This window comes from Dioscorea cayenensis, chromosome 15 (assembly GCF_009730915.1).
Source record: "Dioscorea cayenensis subsp. rotundata cultivar TDr96_F1 chromosome 15, TDr96_F1_v2_PseudoChromosome.rev07_lg8_w22 25.fasta, whole genome shotgun sequence".
Taxonomy (NCBI): Eukaryota; Viridiplantae; Streptophyta; class Magnoliopsida; order Dioscoreales; family Dioscoreaceae; genus Dioscorea; species Dioscorea cayenensis.
Window position 1 is genome coordinate 4,700,661 of NC_052485.1, and position 11,931 is coordinate 4,712,591.

General features: G+C 34.5%; 1 protein-coding gene across 3 annotated transcripts; it reads right to left on the reverse strand.

Annotated features, from left to right (window-relative positions):
- Positions 1-702: 702 nt before the first annotated feature.
- LOC120278100 (protein ETHYLENE-INSENSITIVE 2-like) lies at positions 703-8,477 on the reverse strand. Of its 3 annotated transcripts, none has more exons than XM_039285009.1 (8): positions 8,215-8,477; positions 6,942-7,823; positions 6,207-6,293; positions 5,969-6,079; positions 5,673-5,885; positions 4,952-5,131; positions 1,458-4,049; positions 703-1,175 (listed from the first exon to the last, which is right to left on the reverse strand). In XM_039285009.1, the coding sequence occupies exons 2-8, from the start codon at positions 7,173-7,175 to the stop codon at positions 798-800; spliced, it is 3,795 nt and encodes a 1,264-aa protein (XP_039140943.1). In that variant the 5' UTR covers positions 7,176-7,823; positions 8,215-8,477; the 3' UTR covers positions 703-797. The 3 variants fall into 3 exon arrangements, with proteins under 3 accessions (XP_039140943.1, XP_039140944.1, XP_039140942.1); XM_039285010.1 differs by having other exon boundaries at positions 4,952-5,128; positions 8,193-8,477; XM_039285008.1 differs by having other exon boundaries at positions 8,193-8,477.
- Positions 8,478-11,931: the final 3,454 nt, after the last annotated feature.

Here is an 11,931-nt window from a genome sequence, read left to right on the forward strand (position 1 = left end):
ACTATTTTAAATTTTAAAATCATTAAATTTTAAATAATATTAACTATGTAAAAATGTAGTCAGTGCGTAACTAAGATTAAATAATAAATATCTTAAATGAATACCCCAATTTTCATTGAGTATTAAATTTCAATTTGTATCGTTTTAATTACTTAATTTTAATTTATTTTCATAAAGAGTGTACCAAAAAAATTTTTGAGAATTTTTTGATGACATGATTACCAGAATTGCCTCTATTGAAGCGTATATATCACATTATCAATAATGTTCACATTTCACATGATAAATGGACATCATTGATAACATAATATATACATGTCGCAACGAATTACTGCTGACAAGACAATTTTAACCATCACATTATCAAATTCATTGTAAAAATTTTTTAATATCCTCCTGATAACTAAATTAAAGTTGAGTAATAAAAATAATACGAGTTGAAATTTGACATTTAAAAGTAAAAATTGACCATAACATGATACCCACTTAAGATATTTACCAGCGCAACTAATTACACTAGCAAAGACAAATGATTAATGAATGATTCAAGGGATTTTTAGGGACTAACATATAAAATAACCTGAGAGAGACGAGGAGACCAGAGAAACAACACACCTCTATTTCTTTCACATGCTACACTGCTGTTCCTATATTACTAATAATACAACATACAATGAAACCAGGCTTGTGAGAGAGAATAGGGTCAAAGATCACTGAACCTTGAACCCGAAAAAACATACTTCATGGAAAAAAACCTCTGACCCATAAACTAGCAGGAAGGAAGAGTAGTTCGCATGCTATGATACTGAGGAAGAAATCGGGGACGGGATTCTGCGGGACGATGAGCCACCTTCATTACCCGCAGAAGACTTGTTCAAGAGACGGCGTTTGTATCGCTTAAGAACAGATACCAAGTTCTCTTTACCTTTAGGGAAAGCAACATCACCTGCGGCCGTGCCTGTGCGTCCTTTACGGCCCGAAACAGCAGCTTCAACATCCTTGATCATATCAAGAACCATGTTGGCAGTAGTTACCGATGTCGCCTTGTTTGTTTTCTCTGTGCTTACCAGGTTACCGTTTTGTGGTGAAGTACTTGAATTCCTGGTGTTTATTTCTAAGCAGGAACAGGCAAAAAGCGGTGGACGGGACTTCAAAAATGCCGGCTCAAGAATTCCCTATATTGGAAAGACATGCCAAATATCAGCTTATTAAGTCTAGAGTCAGGCATATTATGCATATCAATAATTTTTCATTCGAATCTCGTATCTACTTAGAATGAATGGGCAGCCATCTAACAGAAGAATACTAGATAACGTTGGCGAAAGGGATACTAAAAGCATGAAAAATAAGGTTCAGATATGTAAAGAAGATATCATATTGATAAAATCAAGGGAAAAAAAAACACATTAGCTTTCACCGAAGGATAAAAAATTGGGATAATAACTGAGAATTTTTACCTGAAGCCGATTAAGAACATAAGTGTATTTACCCCATAGCTCTGGCCGACTTTCCACAACTGATAGTTCGAGTATCCTGCGAATGCACCATACACCGAAACTTACAACCAAGGCTGCTCGCCAAATACAACCATCTCCACAATTGGTCACTGATAGAAGAGAAGCAGGATCTCCCTCCTCACTCCTCTGGGCAGAACTATTTCTTCGATAAAGCATGTGCGCTTGATTTATCTCACCAGAATCTACTTCTTGCAGATATTTCTCTTTTGCAGCTACTCTGTCAATTAGCTCCTCATCAATGCCACTACCTTGTCTAAACAGCCAATCAGAGCCTTCCAATTTAAGGAGCTTCATCATACAAATTCTGAAATACTGGAGCAGCTTAGTTTCTGATTCTGTGTAAGAGAATGCTTCTTTAGCAGCAGTGACATTCGGCCTGCTGTCGACTCCTCTATCCCTTGCACTTTGATTTTTACCAATCACACCAAATAATTGCTCAGATGGTTGTCTAAACCACAGAGATCTTGTATTTGAATTCAAACTTGAATGCGGAGAGAAAACATCTCTGTGGAGCTTGGGTGGAGAAAGTTGATCAAAAGCCAATGGAACTCCAGTCCTAGTAGACAGAGGGTTCAAATACTGTGATTGTTCATATGTCATCCTGCCAGTGGATGGTCGAGAGCCAATTGGACCAGCCCACTGAGCATTCCCATCATTCAAAGATGAGTTCCTGATCGATGCAATGATTGCTGAGACATCAGGTGAACTATGGTACTTCTTTCCATAAGCTGAGGAGACGCTGCTTTCACCTGTTTCAAGCAAGGAGGCTTCATAGAAAGATCGATCAACCGGCAATCTGCCAATTGTTGATGTTGCCTGGCGGTTTTGGAAACTAGATGCACGCAAGGAACCTAGATCATTTTGCCCACTACCATACATAAGTGGATCCCTGCAATTTGCAATAAAAGATGATGCAGATGAAGTTGGCGGTAGGTCCAACGAGATGTTCGAGGAATAGGGAGCTCGGCCAGCACTAGCTCCTTTGAGATATGAGGATAGTTGATACCCATGTATCGTAGCCGGTTGATAATCTCGGTTATCAGAAGACTGAGGGGGGTACAGAGAATGTCTGTCATTGGACCCAAACAAGCTGGTATAAGAGTTCTGGGCATGCGCATCCAAAGTTTGCATGGTTTGAGAATATGGCCGGGATTCCATTTGAACGCCATGCCTTGGGGAGCTAAACTCTCTTGAGCTGGATTGGAAAATTGAACTTCTATCCAAATCTGGAAAGTAACTCTTTGAGAGCTCATCAGCTGGAGCATCAGCTTTTACAGAAGAACCGATTAGTTTTGAATCTATTCCCAGTAAAACATCCAACCTTCTGGTAGTTGCTTCTTGTGTTAGTTTTCCATGGTAGTCAAACAGATGGCCCCAAAATTCATCCAAGACAGCACTCAATTGGCGTCTTGCTGCACGACCCAGTCCAGACAACTTTGATAAGCTTCCACTGCCTTCAACGCTTGGATAGGGAAGTATCCCTCTAGAAACATCCTCTGCCAGAGGAGCGCCTTCCTCTTCATTATTCTTGTCCATTTGAACATCAGTGGATACTTCAACATCCTTTTCAATTGGGTATTTGGCTTCGATCTCCTGAGATGCTATTACATCTGGAAAAACAGTACCAGTCACTTTGCTTGAATTTTCCCCTGCTGCTTCATCAATGGCCAAGTTTGATTTTTCTGTGTGATATGCAGGGGAGCTACAAGCAGACATAATACCGGGATCATAAGCAGATTGGTGAGATTGTGTCGATTGGTGAGACTCATGGTCAGAATCAATGATTGTCTCAGACACATCAAAATTGGCTTCTGAATGCAATTTTTCACCTTGGTTCTCTATAAATTTTTCTGATGAAACATCTTCAATAGACCCCTGATCTTCTTCATAATTAATCTTCTCCATATCATCTGATTCTACAACCTCAAACAGCTCTGGAGTGCTTTGCATATACCCTGGAAATATCTGAATATCTGGTCTTTCGCTTGCGGATTTTAGAGGTGTGACAGCCAAGTATAGGGTGAGGCCAACTGATGTAAAGGCGACAAGGAAGATAATGCTACTTGGTATAATTACACTGCTTCCAGTACTTGACTGCATATTGCTAATCCAGTTGCTTCTTCCAAATAAGGCTTCTACAATAAAGATCATGTTTGAAGCAAGCATTCCAAAAAATGCAATGAGAGAAAATATTTCCATATACCAAGGTATTTTGAAGCGCCCCATCGTGCATTTTGAAGAAGCCACTCGGAAAAGGGGAATTACAGAGGATGGAAGAAGCATAGCCAATATAATCTGACAAAAAATGAGCAATTGATAGATTCCTTCTGAACCTCCATTCCTTGCATAGTAAAGAGCAGGAATGATTGCAAGAGCTTTGAGTAAACCATGATGGGCCCAAACAGAAAGGTTTATGCCAAAGAAGTATCTCAAGATCACTTGCCCGCCTATATTCCAATTCAAAGCTGTTATCTGACTAGAGAAGAAAAGGACCAGAAAGAAGGCAACAGGTGCTATTGGGCTCTTAAATATCTGTGAGGGGAAATAAATAGAGCGTCACAATATGATAGTTGCATCCCCACGATTTAAAATCAAGTGATAATGCAATATCAGAAGTTTTTAATGCACAAAAAATCAGAATAATCTGCACATAGATGGAAGAAGAACAATTGCAAAGGGAAATATTATCAGCAAACTAGAGTTAACCGCACAATTTTTTCATGCATTTAGTGCTTTATTGTATTTTTAACCATGCATAACTATATTATCATGGTTTTTAGTGGCAGAAGTCATCCAAACATATTGTCATCTCTCTAAAACATCACCTGATCTTCTCAGACTAGCTTCCAAAAATTGAAAATTCCTTGAGAGCATCCTTGCCCTTTATGACAAATATAAAGTTGAGTCTATAATGGCCATTAAATTGATCATTCAGAAGCACAAGTGCAACGGCAAAAGAATGTTTACACTATTTAAGCCAGTTCTGGCATCACCCCACAAGTTCATTTATATTATAGATGACCAACAAAGGTAACAGTCATTTGCTGATGAAGTGGAAAAGTCGTAGACTTGTAGCTCAAGTTTTCTCTAGTTAAGATTGGTCAGAGGTTTAGGTAGGTCACACTAGGCTGGACGGTCATTTGTGCTTCTTCTCAAATAGTTTTTCCATCATTGAAGACATTGTTTTAGAAATCACTCCAAGGTGTGAATAAAAAGCCACAAGATTTATTTTGCCTAGTACGGTAATGAAGGATCAAATAGATCCATTATATCTTAACAACATTTCCATCATCATGCCGTATAAATAAGCTTCTACACAAAGCATAAGAAGATACGCAGAGCCACAAGATCATTTCTTTACCATAAAAACAAGAAAAACAAACAGTATAACCAGTAGATACTGAGATCACACAGATTGGTAGGAAGGTCCAAACCTGGTCCATTAGAAAATTCAAATCCTGAAGGTTAACAACACCATCTGTATTGCTGAACACAGTGGCCGCGGAGTTCATCAGCACATAATTCACGAGGAAAATGCCAGTAAAAATGGAGAGGATAGCGAAAAAGTGATCATTGAATAGGGAACCCACGGTAACAATTTGTCTACTCTGCTGCTGCATATGGATATAGGCATCATCATTAAATGCATAGGAAATACAAAACATGCCTTTTTAATATTTCCTTGTCTACTCCACTGCTGCATTTATATAAAGCACTACCATGTTCTGTGATTTAATTAGAACTTCAAAATGTAACGGCAGATTGAAATTGGCAAAAGTTAAAATCCATTGCCAATGAACATCATATTGGGATTTTCATTAGTGCGTGGCTTATATGTGTCTTCGGCAATGACTTTCAGTATAAATGCACCACGAGTTATCTATACAAAATTAAAACTACAACAATATCTCTAAAGATTCAGCACATAATGCATGGTAATGTTATGACAAACGAGAATCATACAAGGATATTGTACTAATGAAAGAAGGAAATAATATACTAATATAACAGGCTACAACAAATTATTCCCGGAAAATTGCTCCATTACAAGGGAAACTCCAAAACATTGTTGCCCAAGATGCATCAAAAATAAGAGGAAGCAAAATATGTAATGTGATAAAAAAAAAAAGGAAAAGTTCACGACAACAAATTCACCTGTACAGAAGAAGAGTGTATGTAAAAATTGTGCACCATTATATTTGAACCAAGCAAAGCCATGAGTGAGTATGCACTCTGACCATTCAACTTAGGAAAGACACCATTCATAGCTAGGGGAAATTCTGGCTGACTGATCAATACCCCAAGCACATAAAAAACCAAAGCAACAGCTGCTATGGCTGTATAAAATGCTTCTGCCTTAATATTATCCTACAGTTCAAAACTAAAACTGTCAGAATTGACTTATTAAGATAATGTCTCAAATGACAACAACCAACACTAAGAAAAATTACCCATGTAGTTACAAATAAAGGAAGTAGAACTGTTGAAGCTGTGGCAAGAAATATACAACTGACTAGCTCTATTCCAAACAGAAGGTTCAGTCCATGTGCTATGCCCAATACCTGGTATCATCAATAAAAGAGTCCAAAGCAACATGATCAGTCTAAAATCTGTCGAATTTCAAATGTTACTTTTCTAAATTCTTACTTAAGAAAGATAGCCAGTGGTGCAGCGAAGAAATTCAATTACCATGGTTGTTTCAGAAGTTATCATGGATATCTCTGCTTGAATTCCCAGCAAAATACATGTCCATTTGCTATATTCTTGACTGCAAATCTTTGAACAAGTAAAAGAAAATACAGCAAGTATCAGAACTCTCCAAGAAATAAAATAATCTTTTTACCAAATGAAATATACATGGTCTATGGTCTGAAAGAAATCCCATTAACAATGAAAAAGAACATTAGTGATAAACTCATAATACCCAAATATGGATGAGGAGATATAGTACAGCATTTGACTACAAATGTTCAAAAGATATCAAACTGAATCAGAAACAGTGAATTCAATATTTGGTTAAAGAATCCAATGTACTGTTGAAGTCATGAGATTTGAAATTTCTGGAGGAAAAGAGGCTTAAATTTGTGTCTGGATGAATGTCGCAAGTGATAACTTAATTTGGAATAGGGTGCACAAATAAAATAAAATAAAAAAAAAAGTTTGCTTCCTGTTTTCTTTCCTTGAGCAGAAGCTTTACTGCTCAGCCTTGCGGCAACCATCAGATGTAACTTGGCAGGTTCACCTAACTAGTACAGGCGCAAATTAATAATACCACAAGAAAAAAGAGGTCCATGTATATTTTATTTGCAGATGCACATGCTTGTTTGGAAAATTACAACGAATATGTGGCTGTTCATCTGTAAGTCCAATAATGACAAGCAGATAAATGTTTGGCTGAGGGGAAATGAGGATGTTAGAAAATACCTCTGCAAGGTTCTTCCCAGTGACCATGCCAATACAAGTTGCAAGGTATTGGCACAATATGGCTGTGCAGTTGAAAAACAGGACCAGCGACACAAGATCAAATCCAAAACGAGCTCCGCCTTCAACAGCTGCCACCCACTTGCCTAAGTCAATATATCCCATAGAAACCATAAGCGCAGGTCCCAAAGATGGGAAAAGGTGAGGCACTACACCTCCAAACACCTCCGTTGCCATGCCTAGTGCCAACCAAGTTATGTATATCAACTACTCAAACTCTGGCAGAGTTAGCATTGGTTTACCAATCTACTTCTGTATACCATTGCCTCACTTATGCGTGGACATCATCTATCAGCTGCACTTATGGGAGATTGATCTCGATATTGGTGACCCACCAACACGGCTTGATCCCCAAAGTCAACCATGGACCATGTTCAAATATGAGCAGAAGATAATGCCAAAGAAACAAATCTCACAAACCCTAGTACTGCCCTGATAAATGCTTCAATCGAGTAGCTTTTCTTCCCAATATCTTTTGGTCTGAAATCAATAGCTTCAGATATTCACTCGAGACAATATCACAAGCAACTATTCACAGAATCTTCTTCCACAAACGCTAGAAAAGGCTACAAATCACTTGTTCTTGTTCCCTAGCACAGCATCAACCAACTAAAATCCCAGATGCAAACCTTCAACAAATCCTGAAAAACCATACCCAACTTCGACATGGACATCCAAAACTCTGGAGTTAAATACTAAACCCATGCATTGTAAGTCGACCATCATCGCCACAACCAAATCAAAGCAACAGTTTCAGTCAAATCCTGCGCAACAAGACCTCCCCAACTCCAAGCTTCAATTTACGTCCTTGTATCAATCAACCACCTACACAATCCAAAGCCAAAACACAAATCAGCACACCATAAAAATCAACCACATAAGAATGCAAATCCAAGCAATACACTGACGCACCATCAAATCAAGCTCAAAAACAACGCCACAAACCAATATAAAAATAAAAATTCGATCTTTTTCATCAAAACCCACTAATCAAACCTAAAAAAAATCGCCAAACATATAAATAAACTCTGATCTATCTCCAACCACATCAAACCACAACTATAAAACCAAAAACAGGAAAATGCTTTCCTATTCACTCTCACAGCAAAAGATCTAGCAACTATGGGTCAACAAGCAAGCAAAGCGAATCTCCCACAGATTCCACCAAGAAAACAAAGATAGAGCTTCCCATACCTAGCCCCCCATCCACAATCACCTGAATTCCTCACCACAGATAGACAACAAAAAAGCAGCTTAAAAGCTAGAGCAAAGAACAGAGAATATGGATGATATAGTGAGCTAGATCGATCGCCAGTGAACGACGCCGGCAAACAGCGCCGCCAAAGATAGCAGCTTTTCCCAAGGTTCTCCTTTGGCGGCAGTACAAGAGCAGAGCTTGAAGAAAGTAGGGAGAGAAAGAGATAGAAGAGAAGATAAAAAAAGAAGAGGAAAGCTGCTGAAGTTCTAAGGCTTTGGCCCTGTTTTCTCGGGTGTGACTCGTTTTGGAAGCTATAATAATAAGAGTCCACTTCTTCTGGACAGATGGACGGCTCTGATCTTCTTGATCTTGATCTTTGATCTTCTTGATTCCACTCTGAGTATTTTTTTATTACTCTGATGACTGATATTTACTTCCATAATTATTGGGAAATTTTTTAGTTATTCTGCAGGGTTTTTTCTTTTCTTTTTTCTTTTTTTAAATAGACTTCCACATTTTATTAAATAAAAAAAAAAAAATCAATCAAACATGACAATAATCAAAAGCGGCTTTGATTTTTTTAATATAATTTACGTAATATTAGGGGTTCCTTTTTAAATTAAAACATGGTAGAACATGTATGAGTATATAAGTCAAATTAGCTATGAACTATTTCCTGAAAACCCCTATTCTATCGTTTTAATCGTATATTGTAAGAACACCTGGCCAGGTGATTCTATGTATATTTTTCTTTTTACTTTTACTCTCCTTTAAACCTACATTATTCTTATAAGATCTTATATTCTCTCTAATATATTTGGATAGTTTATTTATTTTTATTAAAAAAATATGTATTTATTATTTTAATTTTGAATAATATATGTCAATGAGTAGTTGCAAAATATAGGATTAAAATATTTTTTCTTAATTATTTGGATAATTAGGGATCCTATAATTTTCACTAGTTTCTCATTGTTTATCAATTTATCTTATAAAAATATCAAGTACTAACCTAGAAAACTTTTCATAAGAAAGCTAGAAGGATCTTGTGATGAATGAGAAGACTTGTTTATTTGATATGACAAATGTGAATGGGATTCACCTGAGTGAATGATAATAACCATAACTAGTTTTTGGGGGCAGTTGGGAAACCTTTGTGAAAAAACAAAAAAAAAAACAAGCAATCAAATAAGCACCAATTGGAGAGTGGCAGTAAATGTTGCCCTTATTTCAACTACTTTGCCCATTTATTTCTATCTTTTTGGTCTCATTTAATGCAAAGTCATGCAAGTTGGGTTTGTGAAAGAATCAAATGATATGAGAGATGGTAGACTCTAATGTTCAATCATGAGGGTTTTACACATACTATTTGTTGTACATTGTATTTTGGAACTTGTGCCATGTACATTTCTTTATTAATTTTAAATTGGTTTTTCTCTATTATTATTATATTTTATTTTATAAATTAAATAAATCATAATTTATTAAAACAAAATCAACGAACAACAATCTAAAAACAGAGTCCAAAATAGCATAATAAATAATAAAAATAACAGTCTAAGAGCAGAAAGAGTTCAAACCAATAATACAGAAATAAAGTCCACTGAAAGTGAAACTATGAGAAAAAAAAAACACAAACTATTCTGATTTATTTTATTTTTTTATATTTTTATTTATCATTTGATGATGTGGAAATTATAAATAATGTGGTATAATAGGAGATAATATTTGGAGAATTGTTTATATATTTACATTAGAGTTTTGCATTACAAAAATTGGTATTTTATTCCATTCTTAAATAAAAAAATATAAGTTTAAGTCTATGATTTATCCATATATTTTAAAAAATTTATAAAACTTTACAATTAAAAAATTTATTTTGTCTCATTATATATATGTTCATTTTAACCATGCCATGAAGAGTAAAAAAATAATTAGAATTAAAAAATTATAAATATTTTTACTTTTTTATTTCTCTCCAATTAAGGTGCTAGTGATGAAAAATGGTATATTTTAAATAGGTTCATAAATTTCAATTTAACAATTAGTATTTAAATTAAGTATACAAATAAATAATTTAAAATATAAAAAAACTTTTAAAAATAAACACTCATAATGAAATAAAGAAAGTATTTACATAGAAAAAATAGTTTATCCATAAATTTTTTAAATCGGTTAATCCCTTTTATCTATGGTTCTTCATGATATTTTGGCATTATCATTGTGTTTACCGCAAGAATGTAAATAATAATAATAATAATAAAAATATTTTTTTAAAAATGTTAGTTAATTTTTAATCTTAATCTGCATGAGAAATATTAAAATAATAAAAATAAAGATGAAAATTAAATAAATCAGAATAATTTAAATTTTGATGTGATTTTATAAGTGTTAGAAAAGCAACCTTTGAATGGTTTAATCATGCATAAAAAAAGTTATATAAAAGACAAAGTGCCATAAATTTTGAAATATAAAGTTTACAGTTAAACTCAGATAAAACAGATGGATTATTAACTTTAGACAATAATGGGCTAGGTGGAGCAGTATAGGTATTCGTATACTTATCCTTATTTTTTTAGAGACTTTTCTGAAATGAATAAACCCGGATAAATAAATTTAAGTATTATTTTTATTTTAACCCGTTTGATACGGTGGGTTACCCTTCACATATATGCATATGGACTCTCTTTAATTAGTCAATGTAGGACTAAACCAAATTTATAATAATACTTCCCCCATCAAACCCAGTACGTCGAGTCAGACACACTTCACTTACCGACACTTCACTCAACATCGCTTTACTAAAGCTTTTCTCGGTCAACCCTTTGCCTAATCTCACACCACCTACTCGTAATAAAAGTATCAATGATGCATATAGTGGAGGATCTATAATTTTAAATGATTCAGTCTGATAGGGTAAAAGTTAGTCTCCTCTATACATATATGGCCTCCCTTTCAATCAGGTGATGTAAGACTAAATTACGCTTGTAATATTGATTTATTTATTTATTTTTAAAACGATTTAATGGGTGGTTGTAGTTTTACCAAAATAAAAGTATTTATTTTATATAATAATCAATCTTACTTTTACTTTGTTTTTCATATTTTATATCATTTTTATTTTTATTTTGATAAATACACGGTGTTGTGCTAAAACGGTAGTAAATGATATTAATGAATATAATATATAATTAAAAATTCTTGAATTTCAATTCCCTTATCATTGTGGATGAATTATTGTTGTATTTGATATTAGGAAATGGGAAAAAAAAAATCCCCCTTAAATTCGGTTATAAAAAAAATTATAAATTTCAATATTCACACCAAATGCCTTTTTTAAGTTTTTTTTATGAGTTTATTTTTTAATGTTCTATCCAGCGGAGTGAAATTTTGAATGTTTTCATAAAAATGCCCTCTACCTATTGTCTCACCGTCACACATTGATTGGAAAGCATTTTAGGCGATTGAGAACTCTAAGGAGTAAATGTTGATAATAGCTTAATTTTTCATTTTAAAATAGTGATGTTTTACTTGTGAATTCATTTTTTTATTTATCATTGCAAGTTTTCGTATACAATACAAGTTTTCTAATTAGTATACTCTGTTTTTGTTTAATATTTTTAACTCCCGATTAAGATGTAGTATTTTTGTGCATAAAAGTTAGGTAAAAAGATGAGAAAGTGATTAAAGTAATGACTATCCGTACATTTTTTTAAAAATTGGACATGATTTGAT

Bases quoted from the DNA above. Each gene is read 5' to 3' on its own strand.
- LOC120278100 (XM_039285009.1), bottom strand. From the start codon at position 7,175: ATGGCAACGGAGGTGTTTGGAGGTGTAGTGCCTCACCTTTTCCCATCT. The intron at 6,294-6,941 runs GTATTTTCTAAC...ACTTGTTCAAAG, and splicing joins CTGGGAAGAACCTTGCAGAG to ATTTGCAGTCAAGAATATAG. The intron at 5,132-5,672 runs GTGAATTTGTTG...ATCCATATGCAG, and splicing joins TACACTCTTCTTCTGTACAG to CAGCAGAGTAGACAAATTGT.